Here is a 21,025-nt window from a genome sequence, read left to right as displayed (position 1 = left end):
TCCACAATTATTATTTTCACACTATGACCTGTGGCAGTCCCTTCATCCCTCCTATTCACAATTACATAGGTCAGACTGAAAAGGGGGAGACTCTTGCAAGTAGAGGTGGTTTGAAGACTCTGAAGTGAATCCAATATCCTTTGCCACTCTAATGAGGAAACTGAGGTATCTGAATACTGAGATTTTTATTTCTTCATGCCTGGTTTGTTAATCACAGCAGGGAAGGCAAAGGTACTGATTGCTGTCCCCCAAATTCAAGTTAGCACTTGAACCAAAAAGCAAAAAACTGACATCACAGGCAGAATAGAGCAGCAAAGGACAGGAAGGAAGACAAGAGCAAGGGGCCGACATGGGGGAGCTTGCACTTGTGCCATAGATGTTCAAATTGTCTCATATTAGATGACCAAGTTTCATGAAGAGCTGAAGGGCACCCATATACTGCCTAAGTGAATTTAAGGGCTCACCTCATTTTCAGGAAGAGCTTCTGCAACAGTCACGCATACAATAACACCCTGAAATCGCAGCTGGTAGACATGCCACCCAAGAGGCTGCAGTTATTAAGATCTAATTATGAAAGTTGCCAGGAACAAACTCTACATTAGTGCACAACTCATTCGAGAACTGTTGAGTGGCTCTGAAAAGAGCCTTTGGGTTTAATAAACGCATTGGCACGACCGATTACTTGGAGCTGGTGTACTTGGTGACCGCCTTGGTGCCCTCGGACACGGCGTGCTTGGCCAGCTCCCCGGGCAGCAGCAGGCGCACCGCCGTCTGGATCTCCCGGGACGTGATGGTCGAGCGCTTGTTGTAGTGCGCCAGGCGCGACGCCTCGCCCGCGATGCGCTCGAAGATGTCGTTCACGAACGAGTTCATGATGCCCATGGCCTTGGACGAGATGCCGGTGTCGGGGTGCACCTGCTTGAGCACCTTGTACACGTAGACCGAGTAGCTCTCCTTGCGGCTGCGCTTGCGCTTCTTGCCGTCCTTCTTCTGCGCCTTGGTCACTGCCTTTTTAGAACCCTTTTTGGGGGCAGGAGCGGATTTCGCGGGCTCAGGCATCTTTAACTGCTCTGAGAAGAATGAGGCTTCTGAATTCTGATTCTGCTTATTTGTAGACAATCTTATGCAAATGAGGTATTACTTGTCTAAACTCTGATTGGTCCATTTGTGTTGGCCCGTGAGCAAGGAAGTATTCTAGACCTACTGTCCCATTGGTCAAATCCTGAGAGCAGCTTTTCAGCAAATGTGGCAGCTACTTTAATCTAATTTACATTTTAAACAATAGAGCCTTTTTATTGGGAACAATTGAGATTAGTTTGCTTTTCGGTTTTAAAAACTATGAAATGCCACAGCTGTGAAGCTCATGGTACAGTTTGGAAACTTAGAGGTCGATTTAAGAACTTCTGGATAAGCTGTATTTTTAGACTTGTACTTGTATTTCATTTTAGATTTTCCTTATTCAATTTTTATTCATTTTAGATTTGTATTATATTTTAGATCAATTTCATTCACTTTTTTTGTTTTCGATTTAGATTTTTATCTTCTAGACCAATAGGAGGAAAAGGAGGAATACTGAAGATCTAGTGGATTAGAAGTCTCCCAGATAATTATGAAGACAGGGTGTCCTAATGTTAAAAGACTGAACAAATACAACAGGAAGATAAAAGGGGAACACATTACAGAGAGCGAGCAACCTAGCACTTCTTAAGGGGAGTTATCACTGGAAAGATTTTCTTATCTCATATGGCCAAGTCCTTCCAGTTGGAAAAGAATGAACCTAGTTTAGTCACAGAGTGAAGTACAAAAATCAAGTGATTAAATGCAATTGTGAAAAGATTAAAAGAAAAAAAAATCTGAAATGGAAATCTGGTGTTTAAAGTTTATTTTTAGTTCATTATTGTTTTCTTTTTCCTGAATTTGGTAACAGGCTAATTCTTTCCTTTCTGCAGGGTGCTTCCAAACTCCTCAGTACTTTGTTAAATTTTCCTGCAGGGCTGCCCCAGCCACAGCCAGTGGGCAAGCAGCAGGGTTCTTGTGCACAAGGGCCTTTGCCTGTGAGGGGGAGTGACACTTTAATGGCAGTACACTGGGAATTTAATCAGTCACATATTTGTCTGACAAAATAACTTGTATTGCTCACTTCAGTGAAGGAAAACTTATTGAATAGGAATTCAAGTCTGTCTTATTCCCAATTTAGACAATGTAGCAACCTTCAGAATAGCTAATGTGTTTTGTATGTACTTATCTAATCCTAAAAGCCCTATGTGATTAAAACTACTACTTTTTCCATTTGACAGAAAAGGGTATTAGGTACTCAAGGTGAGTACCTTTGCCTCAATTACCATTACTAGTAAGTGGTAGAATTAGAATGATGATTCAGGAAGAGATGATTTAGGGCCAGTGTAGGAAAAGAGAATGCTTGTGTGGTTCTCAGATTAAAAACTTTAAAAATGCAGAAATTTTGATTATACAGTGTACTTAGTAGAGAAAAAAGAGAAAGAAAAGTGAGACTAAATTTAGACTAGATTAAGTGGAAAATGGCAGGAAAAGGCAGAAAAAGGCAGTTAGAAATGCAGAGGAAAAGAGTGTAAAATATTAAATTCACCCAAAGAGGATGAGCTGATTTCTTTAGTCACAAAATGTACTTTCATAAAGGTAAGAGAAGGATCCAGTGATACATGCTGCAATTGCAAAAGGACATAGAAAGAGGAGTGCAGAAGTATAAATCATCACATCCGAGTTAGAACCGGTATGATTGACGAATACGCATTTTTTTTCTTCTACAATGCTGAGAATTGAACTAGGGTTTTAGCTCATGCTAGTGAAGCCAGAATCAGACAGCCAGTAGAGATAGGTAAATCGAGTCAGATCAGATCAAGGAGGCCAATTTTAAGTGAGTCTGGGAAGTTGGAGACTGTCTCCTGAGGGATTGAAATGTTAATTCCTTCAAAGCCCTTCCTGCACCCTTATCAAGAAACTGCCCCAGAGCCAATCTATTGCCAAGGAAACCCCTCCCAGGAATGGCCCCTCCCTGTAGGGTTGTCATCCTGTCGCCCTTCCCCCTTCAGCCCACCTGTTTCCCACCTTTGGGCCATCCCACCAAGCATTCCTGGACCTAGTCCCAGACCTAGACACATATGCAGGAAGGAAAAAGATAGGAAAAGGCAGGAGAATAAAGGAAGCCTAGGACCAAAAAAAAGGCAGAACACCTCCTACCTGGGGATTCCAGGCTCCCTGCTATGGCTCTCTGCCTACCTAGTTAGAAGATAGACAGAGGTTTACTTAGGAAAGTAGAAACCTATTCAAGGAGAATGCAGGTGATCTTAGAGACATATATTTTGGGGTAAAGTAAGGAATACCAATTCAAGGAAAAACTGTGGGCTACTCTAGAGTGAGGCATGTTTGGGGTTCCAGGCTCCTCTTGTAAAGAACATTGGTGAGGGGTGGCTATGGAAAGGCATGTAGATGACACACAGGGTAGTCTGCTCATTCTCAGGATACTTATGCTAATATAGTCTTTATTACTTTCCAGTAGTAGTGCTGGAAAGTGCCCTAAATTATAGATTTCTTCAAATATTGCCTCTTTCTTTAATCCATTTAGTGGGGTTTAATAAGCAGGACACAGGTAGAGTTACAGGTTTCTCAGGAATTTGGGAGTTCCAGGCCTGGAAGCTAAATAAGCTTAGAAAGCGACAGGCCTGAAAACCTTATTTAGAACTTCTAAATTAAAATTTTACGTTCTTGTACTTCATTTATGTCTTTCTACCCATTTCTTATTTCTTCAATTGTATTAGCATATAGTTCCCTTGTTTTAATCATCTGACTTTTTTTTTTAAAGACCTCCTGCCTCTTTGTCTGCAAATATACCTGGTATAGTGCTGAGGCAGGAGGATGCCTTAAGTCCAGGAGTTGCAGAGACCCTGTCTGGGAAAAAAAAAAAAAAGGACCTGGTAAACTGCTGGCAGTTAGTCACTTAGCACATGAATCAGTGGGTAACTCAATGAATCCAAGGCACACTATTAGCAACCAGGGGAAGCTGTGTTGAAGGAAAGGTTTCTCTCTGATAGAGGTGCTAGTGGAAGAATTTTGATCTACATTACAGGGACAACTTCTTCTAGGATTCCACCCATTCTTTTCTTTCCTTTTATAGACAACAAGAGTTGGGCTGGGCATGTAGCTCAGTTGGTAGAATGCTTGTCTTCCATGCTCAAGGCCTTGGGTTCAATTCCCTTCGCAAAACAAGTGTTGCGGGCTGGGGATGTGGCTCAAGCGGTAGCATGCTCGCCTGGCATGTGTGCGGCCTCGAGGTTCCATCCTCAGCACCACATACCAACAAAGATGTTGTGTCCTCCGAGAACTAAAAAATAAATATTAAAAATTCTCTCTCTCTCTCTCCTCTCTCACTCTCTTAAAAAAAAAAAAAAAAGTGTTGCTGTGTTGCTCAAGCTGATCTGTAACTCCTGGGCTCCTCTGGAGTTGCTAAAATCACTGGTGGGTGCACAACACTCCTCCCCAGAATGTTTTATAAACTTGAGGACTTGCTTGAGAGATATACTGCCCAAACTGATCTCCATTATTTGCATACTGATTCTTCCTCCACTCCCCACAAACCAATAGACCCCCAGAAAACTCAGTATCTTCTCTTTTTTTCTACACGATCCTAGTAGAATCTATTTTTTTTATTTTTAAAGTTAACAAGCTATTTTTTCTCACTTGTGTAAGTAGGTATTTGATGTTTATTAGTAATTATTTTAGTATATTTCATTTGCCTATTTAACAAAACATGTTCAAAAATTTCCTAGATATTGGAGAAACAAAAGAGGAATGATTCATGAATTTGAGTTTATAGATTAGAGTTTTGTCAACAAAATACTTCGCAATAATCACATGAGGCAATTGAGCACTTGAGTGGATATAGCTGGTAGAAAGCTAAATTTCAAAATATTATTCCGTTTTTAAACTTAAAAGACAATCTTGATGCAATTGGAAGAAAATGAGTAGGTACAACCTAGACATGTAATTTGATTGTGAATTTTTAAATACCTAAATACAGATCAAATATTTCCAGTGAAAATTAAACATTAAAATGGATGTGGCTGGGTGATTGTAATCCCAGTCACTAAGGAGGCTGAGGCAGGTAGTGTACAAGTTTGTGGTCAGCCTGGACAACTTAGATCCTGTCTAAAAACGAATAATAAAAAAGGGTACTTTAGTTCAGTGCTAGACTACCATCCTGGGTTCAATTCCCAGTACCACAGAAGAAAACCAAAACAATAAAAAAAACAAAATTTAGATGCCTTTTAAGTCTAAATTACATAGCAGATCTCAACAATCTAGTAGTAAAAAGGGACAAAAGTATCTCATTAATTTTTTTTGTGGATTACATGTTGAAATTATAACATTTTAGCTCTATCACAATAAAAATATTATTAAATTGAATCACCTGGTTCTTGTTTTTAAAAATGGATTCACTGAGGAGCTCAAAACTGCATATGTGGCTCATATTACATTCATGACAACAGTGCTGGGCTCAGGAAGGACAGGGACACTGCCTGACTCCCAGTGTGTACCGGACTTGAGAGGAGGGAGGATGGCTGTTCTGAGGAAGTAGAGGGGAAAACTCTTCCACTGCTGAGCTCTGATGTGAAGAGTCTTGAGTCCAAACTGGGTGAGGCTGATTGAGGCACTAAGGGAGCTGCCCAGGGGGAATACTCATCAACAGACCTAGAGCTCAAGGTCAAGGTCTGACATACTGAATGACAGGGCACCCTTCTCCCCATGCCCCTTGATATTTCCCCAAGTTTTAAAAATTATTCTTAACTTTCTTGCCTATCCTGATGAAAGGCCAATTGCTCAGACCACTTTAAAAACTTAGAAACAATCCTTGACTCCATTATTTCCTCTCATGTCCCACATTTAGTCCAAAAATCAACTAAAAAAAAAATAGCTACTTCAACAATAAAACTGAACTCAAAGGACAGTATTAAAATCTAGAAGGAAGAGCTGCAAATATATTAGTAAAATAAATGTTTACAAATATCAATAGTAGTGTAAACAAGAGATGTGCACCCAATTTTGCATTAAATACACATTTTCCAATGCCAGAGAAATTTTCATTGACGAAGGGAATTAACTCAGTTTTATGGTGAAGGTTAATTCCTTGAAGGAAGCTATTTTCAGAACCAAAAATGGTGGGAGGATCACTGCGGTCTTCCAGGATCACAGGCCTCAGATCATGGTCAATATCATCAGTTGCAATCAGGAAAATCTCATTTAAATCTTGCTGGGTCTGATAGTTACATAGAAGTAAGGGAGGGAAGGAGGAGAGAGAAGTGCTGAACACATTTGTTCTTATTTTAATGTGATCTAGAAGTACTGAAATTTATCAGCTACTTGTAGCATATATATTGCATACTAAGAAGATTGTCCAAATAAAGCTCCTGAATTCAGACTGTTCTAAACTCTTCTGAGGCAGTTACCACTAGATAATGGGCTAAAGGGTATTATCTAGATCAAAAGATTACCAGCTTAAAAACAAATTGGCTAGTATGTTTATAAATAAGTAGATTTCTCTGACAGTTTTTTCCAAAAAAAAATTCTCTCCAGATCAAAAAACTGATATTTTGGGCTGGAGTTGTAGTTCAGTGGTAGAGTGCTTCCCCAGAATGTGCAAAGCCCTGGTTTTGATCTTCACCACATATAGTAAATTAAAAAATTAATTAATTAAATAAAGGGGTGTTAAAAAAACTGATATTTTTAAATTCAGGTTTACATATAAGAGAACCCTAAAATAATGGTATATATTTCATTAAATGTAATATTGTAAGGTATTTTGAGGATTGTGAAGTCATGAAAGGAAGTTTTATAAGTTTTCTTTTGCTTTTCTCAGAAAACCATATCTGTTCTGGATTATGAATAATACTTGGGTCTTCTTATGACATTTCTATTTTTAAATAAAGCCATCAAATGCATGTAATAAAGTATTCCTTATGGCTTCTCTTGTTTCAGAAAAGAATTATTGGAATTGCATTTTAACAAACATATTAGTCTGAAAACAAATTATGCATAATTTAAAAAATAATAAAGCCAGGAGCAGTGACACAGGGAGGTTCCAGTGGCTGGGGAGATTGGGGCAGGAGAATTGCAAGTTCAAAGCCAGCCTCAGCATCTTACTGAGACCCTGTCTTAAAATAATAATGATAAAAAAGGGCTGGGATAATGAAGATAAAAAAGGACTGGGAAGTGGCTTAGTGTTTATTAAAGCCCTGGGTTCAGCCCAAGTCCCCCCACCCCCTCAAAAATAAGTCTGCTGAAACAAAACATAAAGATGAAGAAAAAATATGCCTGGAAAATGTTTAGCAAGAGAATGCAAGTATAGTAGTATTAATAGCAGACAAAACAATTTAAAGCTGAAAGTATTACTAGGGATACAAAGGGACACAGTAAAGATGCCTGTTGGCAATGTGGAAAAGAAGGTATTCTTCAAAGTCCATCCAAAGACTAGAAAACCTGCAACAAACATGAACACATCTTTGCCTTCCTAAGGAACAGAACAAAACAAGCAGAAACCAAGGAAAACTCGCTGGAACTGACCAGAACAAACAACAACAACAACAAAAACCCCCTAGAATCTGAAGCTAGGGAGATTGTCCGGACCAGCAGGACACATCAACGTGGGCAGCGAACCTAGATGGGGAGGAATGAAGGGACAAGAGACACGAAGGGTGACAGCAAGACAAAAGTTCTGATCAAGCTGCAAAATTTTATTGTTCACACAGGGGTATTTATGGGCTGGGGATGGGGAAGCTCTCTTATTGGCAGTTGCTGTATGTCTTCACAAGGTGAGATAACACAGGATGTTTCAGGAAGACAGATGTCTCAGGGAGATGGATGGCTGCAGGGTGTCTCCCAGGCAGGTGTCTCCCAGGGGGCTGTTTCTTGTAACTGTCAGGCTATTCTTTGAAGGAGAACTCCCTTTTGGTCCCTGGCATCTCCCCCTTACTTATATAAAATATATGACCATACCTTTCTGGCCTATGTCTAATAGAGAAATCTTTAATTCTGTTACTTAGGGCTGGATAACCATACTAGCAAACATTAAGCCTACCTGTGTAGGTTAGAAATAAAGGCCTTAAACTAAAAACTATTCTGGCAGTCCCTTTTGATGGTTATCAGGCATTTCTGTCTGAGAATCTCTTTTACAGCCTCCAGTTTACTTATTTTTGGAAGTTACATTTAACTATTATTATCATTTAAAATAACCAGGAATAGCAGTGTTTTGGCTTTGACTGTCTTTGCTAAGTGTTTAAGATGAAGCAAGTAAAACTGACTTTTGTTTCCATCTATTGTTAACAGTCAGCTGAGTTTCCCTGGGAGTCCTCGGGGAACTTACAGCAGCTTCTCAGTTCTGCTAGTGCCATTTGCGCTAGGATGGGTCCAGGCCTTGCTTGACCATATGGCTTCCCTTGGAAGCATCAGGGATGTCTCCCTTTTCTGAGGACTCTCCTCTTCACAGCAAATGCACTGATTGGCTTTCTGTCCTCCACTGGTCTCATTAATCTCCCTGTTCAGGAGGTTATGTGGCCTAGGGTTGCAGAGCCCTTTGGAGAAGTCCCCTATTCCCTGACTCAGACTGACTCTGAGGGCAAGAGCCAAATATTGGTTTCTTGGCCCTTTTAATTTAACTTTAATTTTAGAACTTAATCTTAAACATCCAGCAAATAAGTTTTAACAGCCTTATATTAAAAGTACTGGGCTTTAATGTCTATCTCTCTATCCTGTAGGTGATAACTCCTTATCTTAAATTAACCCAGGTTGTGTGTTCTTAAATCAGTACCTCTGTAAAACATTAACAAGCAATCCTTAGACCACCTATAAGCAAACTACAAACTAAAATTAACTAGGGTAAAAACATATTTAGTTTATGTAATAGCTACCTTGAATTCTGGCAGAGTTATACATTATAATCCCCTGTTTGAGATCCTGGTAATCGTGACAAGAACCAACTTTTGTACACAACTTTTAAATGTACTGAAACCTGGCCTACTTCTTTCAGAGTCTCTTTCACATGCAGTGAGATGGGACATAGAGCCTTATTTCAAGTGAGGCGGCGCTCTTCATAGATCTTAAGTACTATAGTTCTGAAGCTGATCTTTGCTTTTTAGACATCATTTTAAAAAGCCTACATAAATTGTTGCTCAAATTTACATGAACATTAGCTAACACAATGTAATATCACATCTAAAACATGAATTAAAGGCTGAAAACTTCTAACCCCCCCCCTTTTTTTATAGAAAAGTAGCAAAGTACTTTTGTGTTGTACAATAAAACCTTCATACAGATTAGGCTCTCATTAACTTAAAAATACATTTAAATTGTATCTCAGTGTAAAAGTAACATGGAACTTTACATATCTTATTGATAACAAGTCCAGTTAGAGAACACAAATGATATAAATAATTCTCCAACATGTTTTCTTTTAAGTCTAAAATTACCATGCAACTTCAGAACACCAGCTTGATATAATGCTCTTTTGAAGCTTCTACCTTACAGACTTATATACCTAGAAGATATGAATTAATAGCACCATAATTACATTGTTGATTTTATATTAACCAAGTTTAGCTCTTAAAGAAATAACATTACAATATTGAAAAATAACAGTTGTTGTTTAACCATAATTGTATAATTTTTAAAAACTTACACATATGACCAATTTACACAAACCTTTTTTATCACTTACTTAAACCCTTTTGTTAACTTAATCATATAGACTTTTTTATCCAGAAACACATTTTCCCTCTATTAAATCCATATCTAGAACCTTTTAGTTTTTCATTTCCATCTGTTAACCTTCTTTTTTGTTCACATCTTGAAACAATACTTGTAAATTTGTGAATTTAAGCAATTATTTCATAGACATCAACATTTTATTAGGTTTTATTTTTGAACACCTAGAAAAACTTATAAGCTTAATTTTAAAGACATCTTTATTTTTATCTGTTTACCCAATTTAAATTGAATCATTTGAATCACATGAATCAAAGATATTTGGATCCATTGGGTTTTTTTTTTTTTGAGTGCTCTTTGTATATCTGCTAATTGTCATATAACTGCATGATATATGGACATACACACACACAGACATACCGACATACAACACATAACACGAGTGTAACACATACACAAGGCCTTATAGTTGTTTTTTTTTTTTTAATCTCCATTGCAATGTTTAAAACTCCACAGTTGATCAAAAATAGAACTGATCAGAAAACATTAACTTGTCTATAGAATCAAAACCATCAGCTTAAAAAAATACAGAATCCAAGGAAAAAACAAGAGTCAAAATGACTGGCCAGTAATTAGTAAATACCATACAATTTACTTTTTGGTTTGGTCTTGTTTGAGTTCAGGTAGAAGGACACTTTTAAGAAAGGGGATCTGTGGGGATGTAAACTTAATAAGCCTGTGAGAAGGGTAGAACATCCTTTTAAATGTTGGCAGCGCTGTCTTCCATCTCCAGAAGATGATAGTGGACCTGTATGGGCTTAGAGGCTAAAATATTAATCTGTTCTTTAATCAATTGTACCAGCCTGTTTATAATGCAGGGTCCTATGGACACCATTAAAAGTAAACCCAACAAGGGGCCTAATAGTGGAAGAAGGTAGGGTAGAAATCCATTAAGCCCAGTCCAGAGGGGATTTTCAAATCGTCCCCTTTGTCTCTTTTCTATATCTTCTTGAAGCTGCTTAATTTTAGTCCATACTATGCCTGATTTATTGGCATAAAAGCAGCATCGTTCCCCTAAGGCCAAGCAAATACCTCCCTGGTTAGCTGTCAGCAGATCTAAGCCTCGTCTGTTTTGAAGGACCACTTCTGCCAGGGAGTCTATTTGGTCCTGTAAATCTTTAATGGTTCCTGATAGAGTTTGTACATCATCTATAAGTTGTTGAGACAGGCGACGGTAAGAGTGTATAGGTGTGCCTACGCCAGCTGTACCTGTGCCCACAGCAGGTGTTATTCCAAGGCTGGCAAGGAGTGGTAAGGCCTGTATTGCCCTCCTGTGTCTTTTGACTAAGGTGTCTAGGCTAGGAATGGGTAGAGGTTCATCTCCTGGGACAATAGTTATATCAGGGAGTAATAAAGCAAGAACACAGCCACCGGTCCAATTCGCTGGAAGCCTGGGGAAGGCTGAGTTTCCTCCACACATAAAAACTGTGCCATTGAGGGGACAAAGAGATGGGGTGGGTGAGGAATAATTTTGTACTGTTGAGCAATTTCCAAAGGAAGTAACTCCAACATCAATATCATAGGTATTATTTTGCATCGCGCCTACAAGACATAATGTAAAAGTGCCTATAGGCTGTACTTTAAAAGGAAATCTGGGTTGGCATGTATTATCATTGTCTATGATAGAATTAATAGGAACTGCCATAGGCATGACTGCTCCTGTTGTCATGCAGAGCCAGCAATCACCAGCAAGGGTGGGGTTGGAATTATTAAGCAAGGAGAAGGTAGTTCCCAAAATATCTACTGTATTGGTATCTAAATCTGGGAGCTGGGATTTAGGCAGCACTAAGGGATGATATGTGAGCTCAGGGATTTGTGGTTTCAAAAGTTTGATTATTCGAAGATGCTCCACAGCATCAGTGGGTCCTCCACCATCAGAGACCCCTGTAGGGGCCATAATGGGCCAACAGGAGGGTTTACCAACAGTGCCTTGGCATCCAGCTGACTGTAACTTGGTGTATAGTATAATGAATAGTGGTCCCCCCTGCTGCATGAGTTTTAGTTAGGGTGGCTTCAAAAAATTGTTCTCCCTGCTTGTTAACACAAATTGATGCTGACGCATGACAAGAGACATGCATCCCCTGGGTATGCGTACAAGTTGCAGAACAACTTTGGAGAGCTTTGCTCGTACTGGGGGGAATAATCTTTGGCTTGTTAACACATACCCATTTAGGCTGATGAAATCCTCCGAGTTTATGGTCAACCTCGGCACGGAGGTAAGCCACCTTAGTCAAGCAGTCAGCAGTCTGGGTCCAACTAGTGGGAGCCTGAGTCCAAATCCTCCCCTGCATTTGCAGGGGGGGCCAAAAAGGTACTCCCTGATGTTGGAAGGTGGAGGGCCAAGGCCTCCGTGTACAAACCTGTTCAACAGAAGTGCCTTAAGCAGGATCCTCACACAGATTATTGGCTGCATCTGAAAAAGAGGAAAATCTGTCCTCAGGGGGAGGGTCTCCGTTCCTGGGTTGAGGTAAGTCATGAACCTGTTTAACCAGGCGTTCTGGCAACCATCTTGGGGCTGCTTGCTCTTGGTCCAAAACACAAGCTGAGCCTCGTCCCCAGATGAGGACAGGATCTGGGCCTTTCCATTTATTTGTAAGGGGATCGAGCCACATAACAGGTGGGTGAACAGAATTGGACGAGGGATGCCAGTGTCTATCTGCGGCCGAATGGCCTTCACTGTCTAGGGTAAGAAAATTAAGGGCAAATAATGCATGGTTAAGGCGATCCCTGGGAGTGGTAAATACAAGGGCGGAAGCCTTAAGGCGGGTTAGCCAAGTCTTTAAGGTAAGGTGGGCACGTTCCACAATGCCTTGGCCCTGAGGGTTGTATGGAATTCCTGTAGTATGACAAATTTGGAAGGTGGCACAAAACTGTTTGAACTTGGCACTGGTATATGCAGGACCATTATCTGTTTTAATATGTATTGGTTTACCCATTATGATAAAAGGCTAAAACAAGATGAGAAAGGATATCTTTGGTAGCCTCTCCGGAATGTGGTGATGCGAAAATAAAGCCACTGAAGGTATCTATAGAAACAATAGGGGTTTTAGGGAAGTTGGAGGTTGAAGATTATTGCTGCTGGGATTAGGGTGTTCCTGCTGCTTGTTCCCATTGAGTTCTCATGAGATTCAAATGGGATTTGGGAAAAGGCCTCGTGGAGTAGGTGAATTGTGCGGGCAGATATTGGAGATTTCCCCTGAACCTGTGTGGAGGCTGGTGTGAGTTCAGGAATAAAGAATTGCTGTTTGAACCTACAAAGCTGTGTGGTGGCTCGTGATTCAGTGCCAAGCCAAGACATTGGCAGGACAATGGCCAGGCTGTTTACAAGTAAAGCAAGTACGTGAGCCAGGATTTCGAAAGGCCTTGGTAAAGGCGGCACCTATGGCCAGACCCGTGGCATGGGCTGCACCCACCCCGGCACAGAGTCTAATAAAGTCAGAAAGTTCCTCTTTATCCTTATGTGGTCGAAGAACATCCTGACATGCCAGGTTGGCATTTTCAAAGGCAAGATGTTTTACAAAGGGGCTTTCGCTTTCACTTGGTCCAAGCAGGAGCTCCGCTGCTAGGTTAAGCCAGGCAACAAAGTCGCTATAAGGCTCCTCAGGCCCTTGTCGAATTTTTGCCAGGGAAGTGGTAGCTGAGCCCTTTTGAGGGAGGGTCTCCAAGCTTGTAAGCCAGCCGTCTGAATCTGCGCCAGAAGTCCAGCAGGGAAACGCGCCTGTTTAGGGTTAGAGTCAAAAGGCGCATTGCCCACTAGTTAACATAAGTCCAGGATTTAGAGGAGGCCTTAGTTAAATTTTTTTGAGCAGTTTCCCGACAGTGCTCTTTGAAATCTGCATTCCATAACAGGAAGTCTCCGGCACTGAGGGTAGCTCGGGCTAAAAATTTCCAGTCATTAGGAGTAAGCCATTGTGCGCTGTGACTCTCTACTAAAGCCAATGTGTAGGGCGCAGTGGGGCCATAGTGAGCACAAGCCTTTTTAAGTTTTTCAAGAAAACGCAGGCTTAATTTTTTGTAGACACTCTGGGTTCCTTCCTGCCTAGGGGTGAACTCCTCATCCTCTGAGTCCTGATCTTCCTCTTGCCATTCCCCCACTTCCTCCTCTTGACCCTCCTCTTTGTCCTCAGCCAGGGCAGGCTTATCAGTCTGACTTTGGGTGACTGGGAAGGGAGAACAGGTGGCACGGCTTAGCCTATGTATTAGATCGCCTTGGGCCAGCTCGGGTTGACTCCCTGCCTAAGGCTAATGATCGAAGCTCAGAGTCAAGGGATCTTAATTCTTTTAAAAGTTGGATCTGTTCCCGTCTGTGTTGGAGAGACTCTCGCAAGGGAGCCAGGTCAGGCAGGGGAAGTGGAGAAAAAATATCTGAGGGGGCAGTTGGCCCCTGAAGGGCTGGAGCACAAAAGGCAGGAGGGATATAGGAGGGAGGTGGATGTGTGAGTCCTATAGTCTGTGGCAGGGTCCTGAGAGGTGGCAGGTCTTCTGAATGGTAGCAAGCTGCTTCCTTCTCCAAGGTAGCCTCCTGTCCAGGGGTCAGTGTGTCTCCAGGATTTAAAACTGGATAAAGGCGGTTGGTAACCGTTGGAGCCTTATTTATTAGGGTGGGGTTTTGAGCGGGACCAGGAAGGTTCCCAGAGTCCTGGGGAGACTGAGAAGGGTCTGTGTCTATACTAACTGAAGGGCATGCCAAGGTGGGGGGCAAGGGGTCTTTTGCATAGCCTCTTCCCCAATCCTGACAAGTTTTAAGGTACCATTATCAAAGGGTGAACTTTTAAAAATTTCATTCATTAAGTTCCAGTAAGAAAAGGTGGGAACAGGCACATTTTCTGGGCCAAAGGGTTCATAATAATCTTTTGAACAGTCTCCTACTCTAAGCCATCTTTTACCATCAATGGTCCCTTCAAGGGGAAACCATGGACACAATTCTCCTATGTATGAAAAGAATAATTTTAAGTCCTTTTTCTTAACACGCGCCCCCCGTGTCTTGAGGGCCTCCTTGAGGCCTGACAAAAACAACTCATGTGACGAAACTGCTTGTCCCATGGTGTGTCACTCACCTTGCATCGTCCTTGCTCTCCTCCTGGATCTGTCTCTCGGTCCTGTCTGCCGAGGCGATCTCACGCTCCCACTTGGCCAAGTCTTCCTGGAGGACGGTGTTCTCCCTCAGTCAAAGGCTGGAGCCCCACACTGGGCGCCAAATGTCCCGACCGGCAGGACACATCAACGTGGGCAGCGAACCTAGATGGGGAGGAATGAAGGGACAAGAGACACGAAAGGTGACAGCAAGACAGGAGTTCTGATCAAGCTGCAAACTTTTATTGTTCACACAGGGGTATTTATGGGCTGGGGATGGGGGAGCTCTCTTATGGGCAGTTGCTGTATGTCTTCACAAGGTGAGATAGCGTAGGATGTTTCAGGAAGACAGATGGCCGCAGGATGTCTCAGGGAGATGGATGGCTGCAGGGTGTCTCCCAGGCGAGATGTCTCCCAGGGGAGCTGTTTCTTGTAACTGTCAGGCTATTCTTTGAAGGAGAACTCCCTTTTGGTCCCTGGCAGGAGATAAACAAACCAGTTAGAGTTTTCTAGGTTAAATATCATTATCAGAAGATTCTGAGTTCTGAGAACTAATGTCTGCGCCTTGGGGAAGACAATTCTAGGCTTTTAAATAGAACTAAGATACTTAGCATTAAGCGAACACTCTGAAAGCATAAGATGGAGGGGAAAAAAAACAAGCAAAAGTTCCTAGGAACAAAAGTTGTCTCTATAAGGCTCTACAGAGGAGAGCAGAGGAAATTTACTTGGTCTGGGTATCTCATTAAAAGTGACCTGGAATTAAGGTGAGGCAGGTACACAGTGCCCTCTATTGATTTACCAAGGAAACTACCCCCTTCAGAAGCAATCCATTCAGTGGTTTACCTTTAAACCATTATCCCCCAGGTGTGAACCACCTGGAACCCAAGTTCTCTAGGTTTAAACAGGCTGTTTATTTGTTTATTAAGTGGTTATTTACTAAGCAACTATTATGTACTAGACACACTGTCAGGAACTTTGAACATTCAAATATAAGATCATAATAAATGTCACCAAATTATAGAGATACTAACCAGTATGGAGAATCAGGCTTCCAGCAAACAAGAACTATCAGACAGAGACCACAAAATATCTATTTACTAAATGTTTAAAGAGATAAAAACTGAAATATTCAATCAAGGAACAAGAACAATTAATTCCAGGCAGATTTGAAAATGAACACAATAGAACTTCCAGAAAACAAACAACGGTTGACACAAACAACAGTTTCTCCTCCAAAGGAAAGAAGAGATTCTTTATTCTGACCCAAATATGATTGGCCAAGGTCTGGGTACATGGATTAAGGTCACCTTGAATAACATGCTTCACCACGGAAGAGGTTACATGAACTTTTATAAAGTCACAGGACAAAGGAAAGACATAAATCAATGCAAAGACATAAATCAATGCATTCACCACACATATTGGTGAGGGTATCAGGTAGGCAGGCTGTAGCAGAGTGGGGAAACTTCTTTTATAGGTTTCAGATGGTATAGCATTTTTAGCTTTCCAGTTAATAGAAGCTAGAAGTCTGCTAAGCTTTGAACTACATTCCCAGAGTTTTGCCTAGTAGCCAATATGAGGTCTGATACAAAGGTTGGTGGTAAATGGCTATTACAAGGGACTAATGATAGTTCAGGATTTTGGCTCTTGATCTGCAACATTCCATCTCTCCACAACCAGGATTTCTAGTTAGTCAGATTGCAGTATATTCAATACAAAGGTGGCTTTAGAGATCTTTAGGTCACACAGCTATGTCTCATAAGGATAAAATAAATATCTACCAATAAGATGTAACATTGGGGCTGGGGATGTGGCTCAAGCCGTAGCGCGCTCGCCTGGCATGCATGCGGCCCGGGTTCGATCCTCAGCACCACATACCAACAAAAGATGTTGTGTCTGCCGAGAACTAAAAAATAAATATTTAAAAAAAAAAAAAGATGTAACATTTATGACCTTAGATGTTCCTGACAACAAAACTACTATCTAAGGCAACAAACTGGCAGAATTAGGAGACTGTTCAATTTACAGTTGTAGGATAACCTTTTAATACACAATACTCTTAGATACTTATATACCAAGCAAGAAAGAATGCTTATGGTTATAGATATGAACAACATAATAAACAAACTCAATCTATGATTCTTGTTCTCACAGAACATCCAATGTTTTTTTCCTCCACAAAGCACACACTGAACCATGTGAAAAATTCAATCCTGGCTTCAGAAAATGTGATAATATATGCAAATAAATAAATTTCATATACTTGTATTCTTTATTATAATCTACCTAAAGAGAAATAGAAAGTTGTTTTCATTTTTTTTTTGTAAAGATAGGAAAAATATCAATCTTCCCATATACTTGGAAGTAAAAATCACAGTACTATATAACATAGAGAATTGGAAATCCGAAGAAAATAAACATGAATCAATGATACACATGGAGATTGCAAGATGTACCTGAAGTGGCACTAAAGAAAAAGATATAGCATTAAATATATATTAATGTTAAATATGTTAATAAAAACATGCCTTAAGGAACAAGAAATGCGTAGGATACACAAAGAAGCAGCTACAAAAGGAACCAGAGTAATATGAAATAAAGTATCAAGAAATTTTAAAAGTACAAAATGAATAGAAAATAGTAGAAATGATCCATAATACAAAAGGTTTTCTTTGGAAAAAAATTTGGTGTGTGCATAAGGGATGAGAATAAGAAAAAAATGTAGTAGTAAGGGAAAGGAACAACCAAAAGAGACACAAACACACACACACACACACAAAAAAAAAAAAAAAAAAGAAAGAAAGAAAGAAAGAAAAAAACCGCTTCAGCTAACTTTACAAAAATATAAAACAGAACATGATAATATTTGAGAGAAAAAGGTAGTTATTTAGTAATACACAGGTTGAATAAACAAATTATTAATAAGGAAATAGGAATAAGCAGTTAAAAAAATTTTTTCTCTTGAGCTTTTCAACCCAAATGATTCGAAGACCAGTTGGATTTTATGTTTTGGTGAATTTTAAGGACTTCATGACCTCTAATTTACAGATCCTGTTTCAATGTAAAAAATAGTTCTCCACTAATTTTTCCTTTTGAAATTTTACAATCTTATTGTCCAAATTGAAGAACAATATAAAAAAATAAAAAAGTAAAGAAAAAAATGGAGGAGGAAAGGGAATGGGAGAAACTAAAGAAAAAAAATATGAAGGAAACAAAATGACAAGAAACAAAATTCTAGTCTCCTTCTCATATATTTATCTAAAAAAAGAACTATTTAAGGGTTGGGGATGTGAAGTGGTAATGCTCTCGAATGCACGGGGCACTAGGTTCGATCTTCAGCATCATATTTTAAAAAAAGTAAAAAAATAAAAATGTTGTGTCCCCTGAAAACTAAAAAGTAAATATTAAAAAATTCTCTCTTAAAAAAAAGAACTATTTAAAACACAGAAAATGGAAAACAATAGCCCATATTCCTTTTAAAAAATAGCACAAAATATTGGTTTTATTTCAAGAATAAAATAAAGTTTAGCATTATAAATCTGCTGATGTAGGAGAATAGAGGAAAAACTATGGTCAGCTCCATAAATGCTGAGGAAGGATTTGCTAAAATATGACATTTATTCATCATGAACATTTTCAACAGCCTGGAATGACTTCATAAAGAGTAGATGGCAGCGCATGCTTGTAATCCCAAGTGACCATAATACTTACTGGTGCAAGTTTGGGAGTATTTTTAAAGTGCCAAGAGCAAGAGGACTGTGGCACTACTCCTACTGAACACAACACTGTGGAGTATGGCCAATATCATGACATAGGGCAGGAAAAAAGAACAAACAGCAAGAATTCAATAAGACAATTATCTTTGTTTCTGAAAATAATGTAATTGTCAATGAAAGAGTCCATAAGAATCTACAAAGAATTAAAACTAATAAAAACAACAGGGTTGATGGGTATGAGAGTAGCATTTAAAAACTTATATAGTCTTTCTACATATTAGCGATAACCTATCTGTAATTAAAATAGAAAAGTCAGACATCATTCAAAACAGTGCTAAAGATTCAAAATAAAATAATAAATATTTCAGACATATGTAAATTAAACTTAAAGTTTACTGAAGGGTACTAAGGAATCCACTTAAAGGAACAGATATACTTAACTATGTTTATGTTTTGTGAGAACTCAACTGCTAACATGTACATAAATCTCCAGGACTAGAAGGAAATTCTCCTTCAAAGATCAGCCTGACAGCCCCCTGGGAGACATCCTGCCCGGAAGGCATCCTGCAGCTACCTATCTCCCTGGAACATCCTGCGGTTATCAGGATCATCAGACATCTTGCAGCTGGCAGTTTCACCACCCACATCCAGCAATTGCTGATTGGAGACCTTCCCCATCTCCAGCATATGAATACCCACCCACATCCAGCAATTGCTGATTGGAGACCTTCCCTATCCCTAGCATATGAATACCCACCCATATCCAGCAATTGATGATTAGAGAGCTTCCCCATCCCCAGCATATAAATACCCCTGTGTGAACAATAAAAGTTTGCAGCTTGATCAGAACTTTTGTCTTGCTGTCACCTTTCGTGTCTCTTGTCCCTTCATTCCTCCCCATCTAGGTTCGCTGCCCACTTGATGATGTGTCCTGCCGGACGGGACACATAAACTCTAAAATAATTTAAACATTGCATGTTATGTCAAAATACTCTATGGGATATTTGATAAAGCATTTGGCAAAAAAGGAAGAAAGAGTGGCAGTTCTTAGTTCATGTGAACACATATATACTTAAGGTAATTAAACCATATGGCCTTGGTCCAGATATAGAAAGAACAGTCAGGCATTTCTTTTTTGTTTGTTTGTTTTCTGGAAGCCTTTTTACTGACATTTTCTAATTGTGTATAGATAGTTGAGTCTTGGTTTCTGCATATTTGGAAATACGCTAGGGGTATGAATGTTAAAATATCCTAAGCTTAAGGCACACAGTTAGCAACTAAGGTTATCTGGTTGATTCCTCAAGTAGGTGAGTACCGTCAGTGTGGAAAAGGAGGGTTTCTTTCACGTATATGGTGTGCCAATGAGCTAGAAGACAAGCATTCCTTAAGATGAAGGGATAGACGAGTGGTGTGTGTGTGTACCTGTTATATGGAGAAAGGAACACCTGTGCCACATTACTACTGAGGGAAGAGGGAGAGGCAGAGAGAAAACTGGAAATCTCAGTGTCTTGCGAGTAGTTTTTTTTTTTTTTCCTGTTGATAAATTAATGCTGTAGATAAGAGATAATGCCTGTTTTCAATGGTCAAAAATTGACACCTCTGGAGACAACCTGACTGGGTCAGATTGTCCTGTCACTTAACTGTAGGACATTGGCAAGTTATTTTAAGCTTCACTTGGTATACTCGTGAGTAAAACTGGGATAACAGTGCACATGTGTGTTGTGAGAAACACATGGAAAGCAACTGAACTGTGTCTAGGTGTTAGTTTAAAAAAGTATACAAACAAAAGCAATTGGGAAGAGTTGTCTGCTCTGTACATCCGCGGCTGCATTATATTCTCGGGCCCTGGGCACTTTTGCCTTCCTGGGCCCCTTCTATTAAAATAACAATTTTATCTAAAAAGAGGATTATATTTGAATGTTATATAATCAAATGTTTTCTTCTACCTAAGATGTTATTGTTGTTCTGATTTTAAAAGAAATCAATGTTTTCGTGCGCTTCTGAAAGTACTGTGGGCCCCAGGCACTGTGTCCACTTTGCTTAGCGATGTCCTAAGTGTCAGAAGCGCACAGCTATTCACTGGGGGAAACCGTCCGCGCACGCAGTCCTCCCGCAGGGCGCTGCGGCCGGCAAGGGGTCCTCGCAGTCTCAGCCGAGGAGAGGAGCGGCTTAGCCATACTCCTCGATCTTCAGACGTCTCCGTGAGGTTTTATCTGCCAATCCCGACGACGGAGGGTCCAGACTCGCGGGAAACTTAGCTGAAGACAGGAGCCACAGCACACAATCAGTAGACTAAAGCGAGAGGGAGCAAGGGCAACTAGGCTGCGTGATGACGCGCGAGCGTAACGGCGATCTGTCGTCGGGACGTGAGGGGCGTGGCGAGCCGGCCATTCGACAGAACCTGCGTGAGGGGCGTGCCTAGCCGGCCGTAAGACGGAACCGGCGTG

General features: G+C 40.3%; 1 protein-coding gene across 1 annotated transcript; it reads right to left on the bottom strand.

Annotated features, from left to right (window-relative positions):
• Window positions 1-678: 678 nt before the first annotated feature.
• On the bottom strand, window positions 679-1,059 carry LOC113195958 (histone H2B type 1-C/E/F/G/I). Its single transcript, XM_077801897.1, has one exon. The coding sequence runs from the start codon at window positions 1,057-1,059 to the stop codon at window positions 679-681; it is 381 nt and encodes a 126-aa protein (XP_077658023.1).
• Window positions 1,060-21,025: the final 19,966 nt, after the last annotated feature.

This window comes from Urocitellus parryii, chromosome 8, assembly GCF_045843805.1.
Source record: "Urocitellus parryii isolate mUroPar1 chromosome 8, mUroPar1.hap1, whole genome shotgun sequence".
NCBI classification, from domain to species: Eukaryota; Metazoa; Chordata; class Mammalia; order Rodentia; family Sciuridae; genus Urocitellus; species Urocitellus parryii.
Note: the sequence above shows the minus strand (reverse complement) of the source record. Positions and strands in the feature narration are given on the sequence as shown.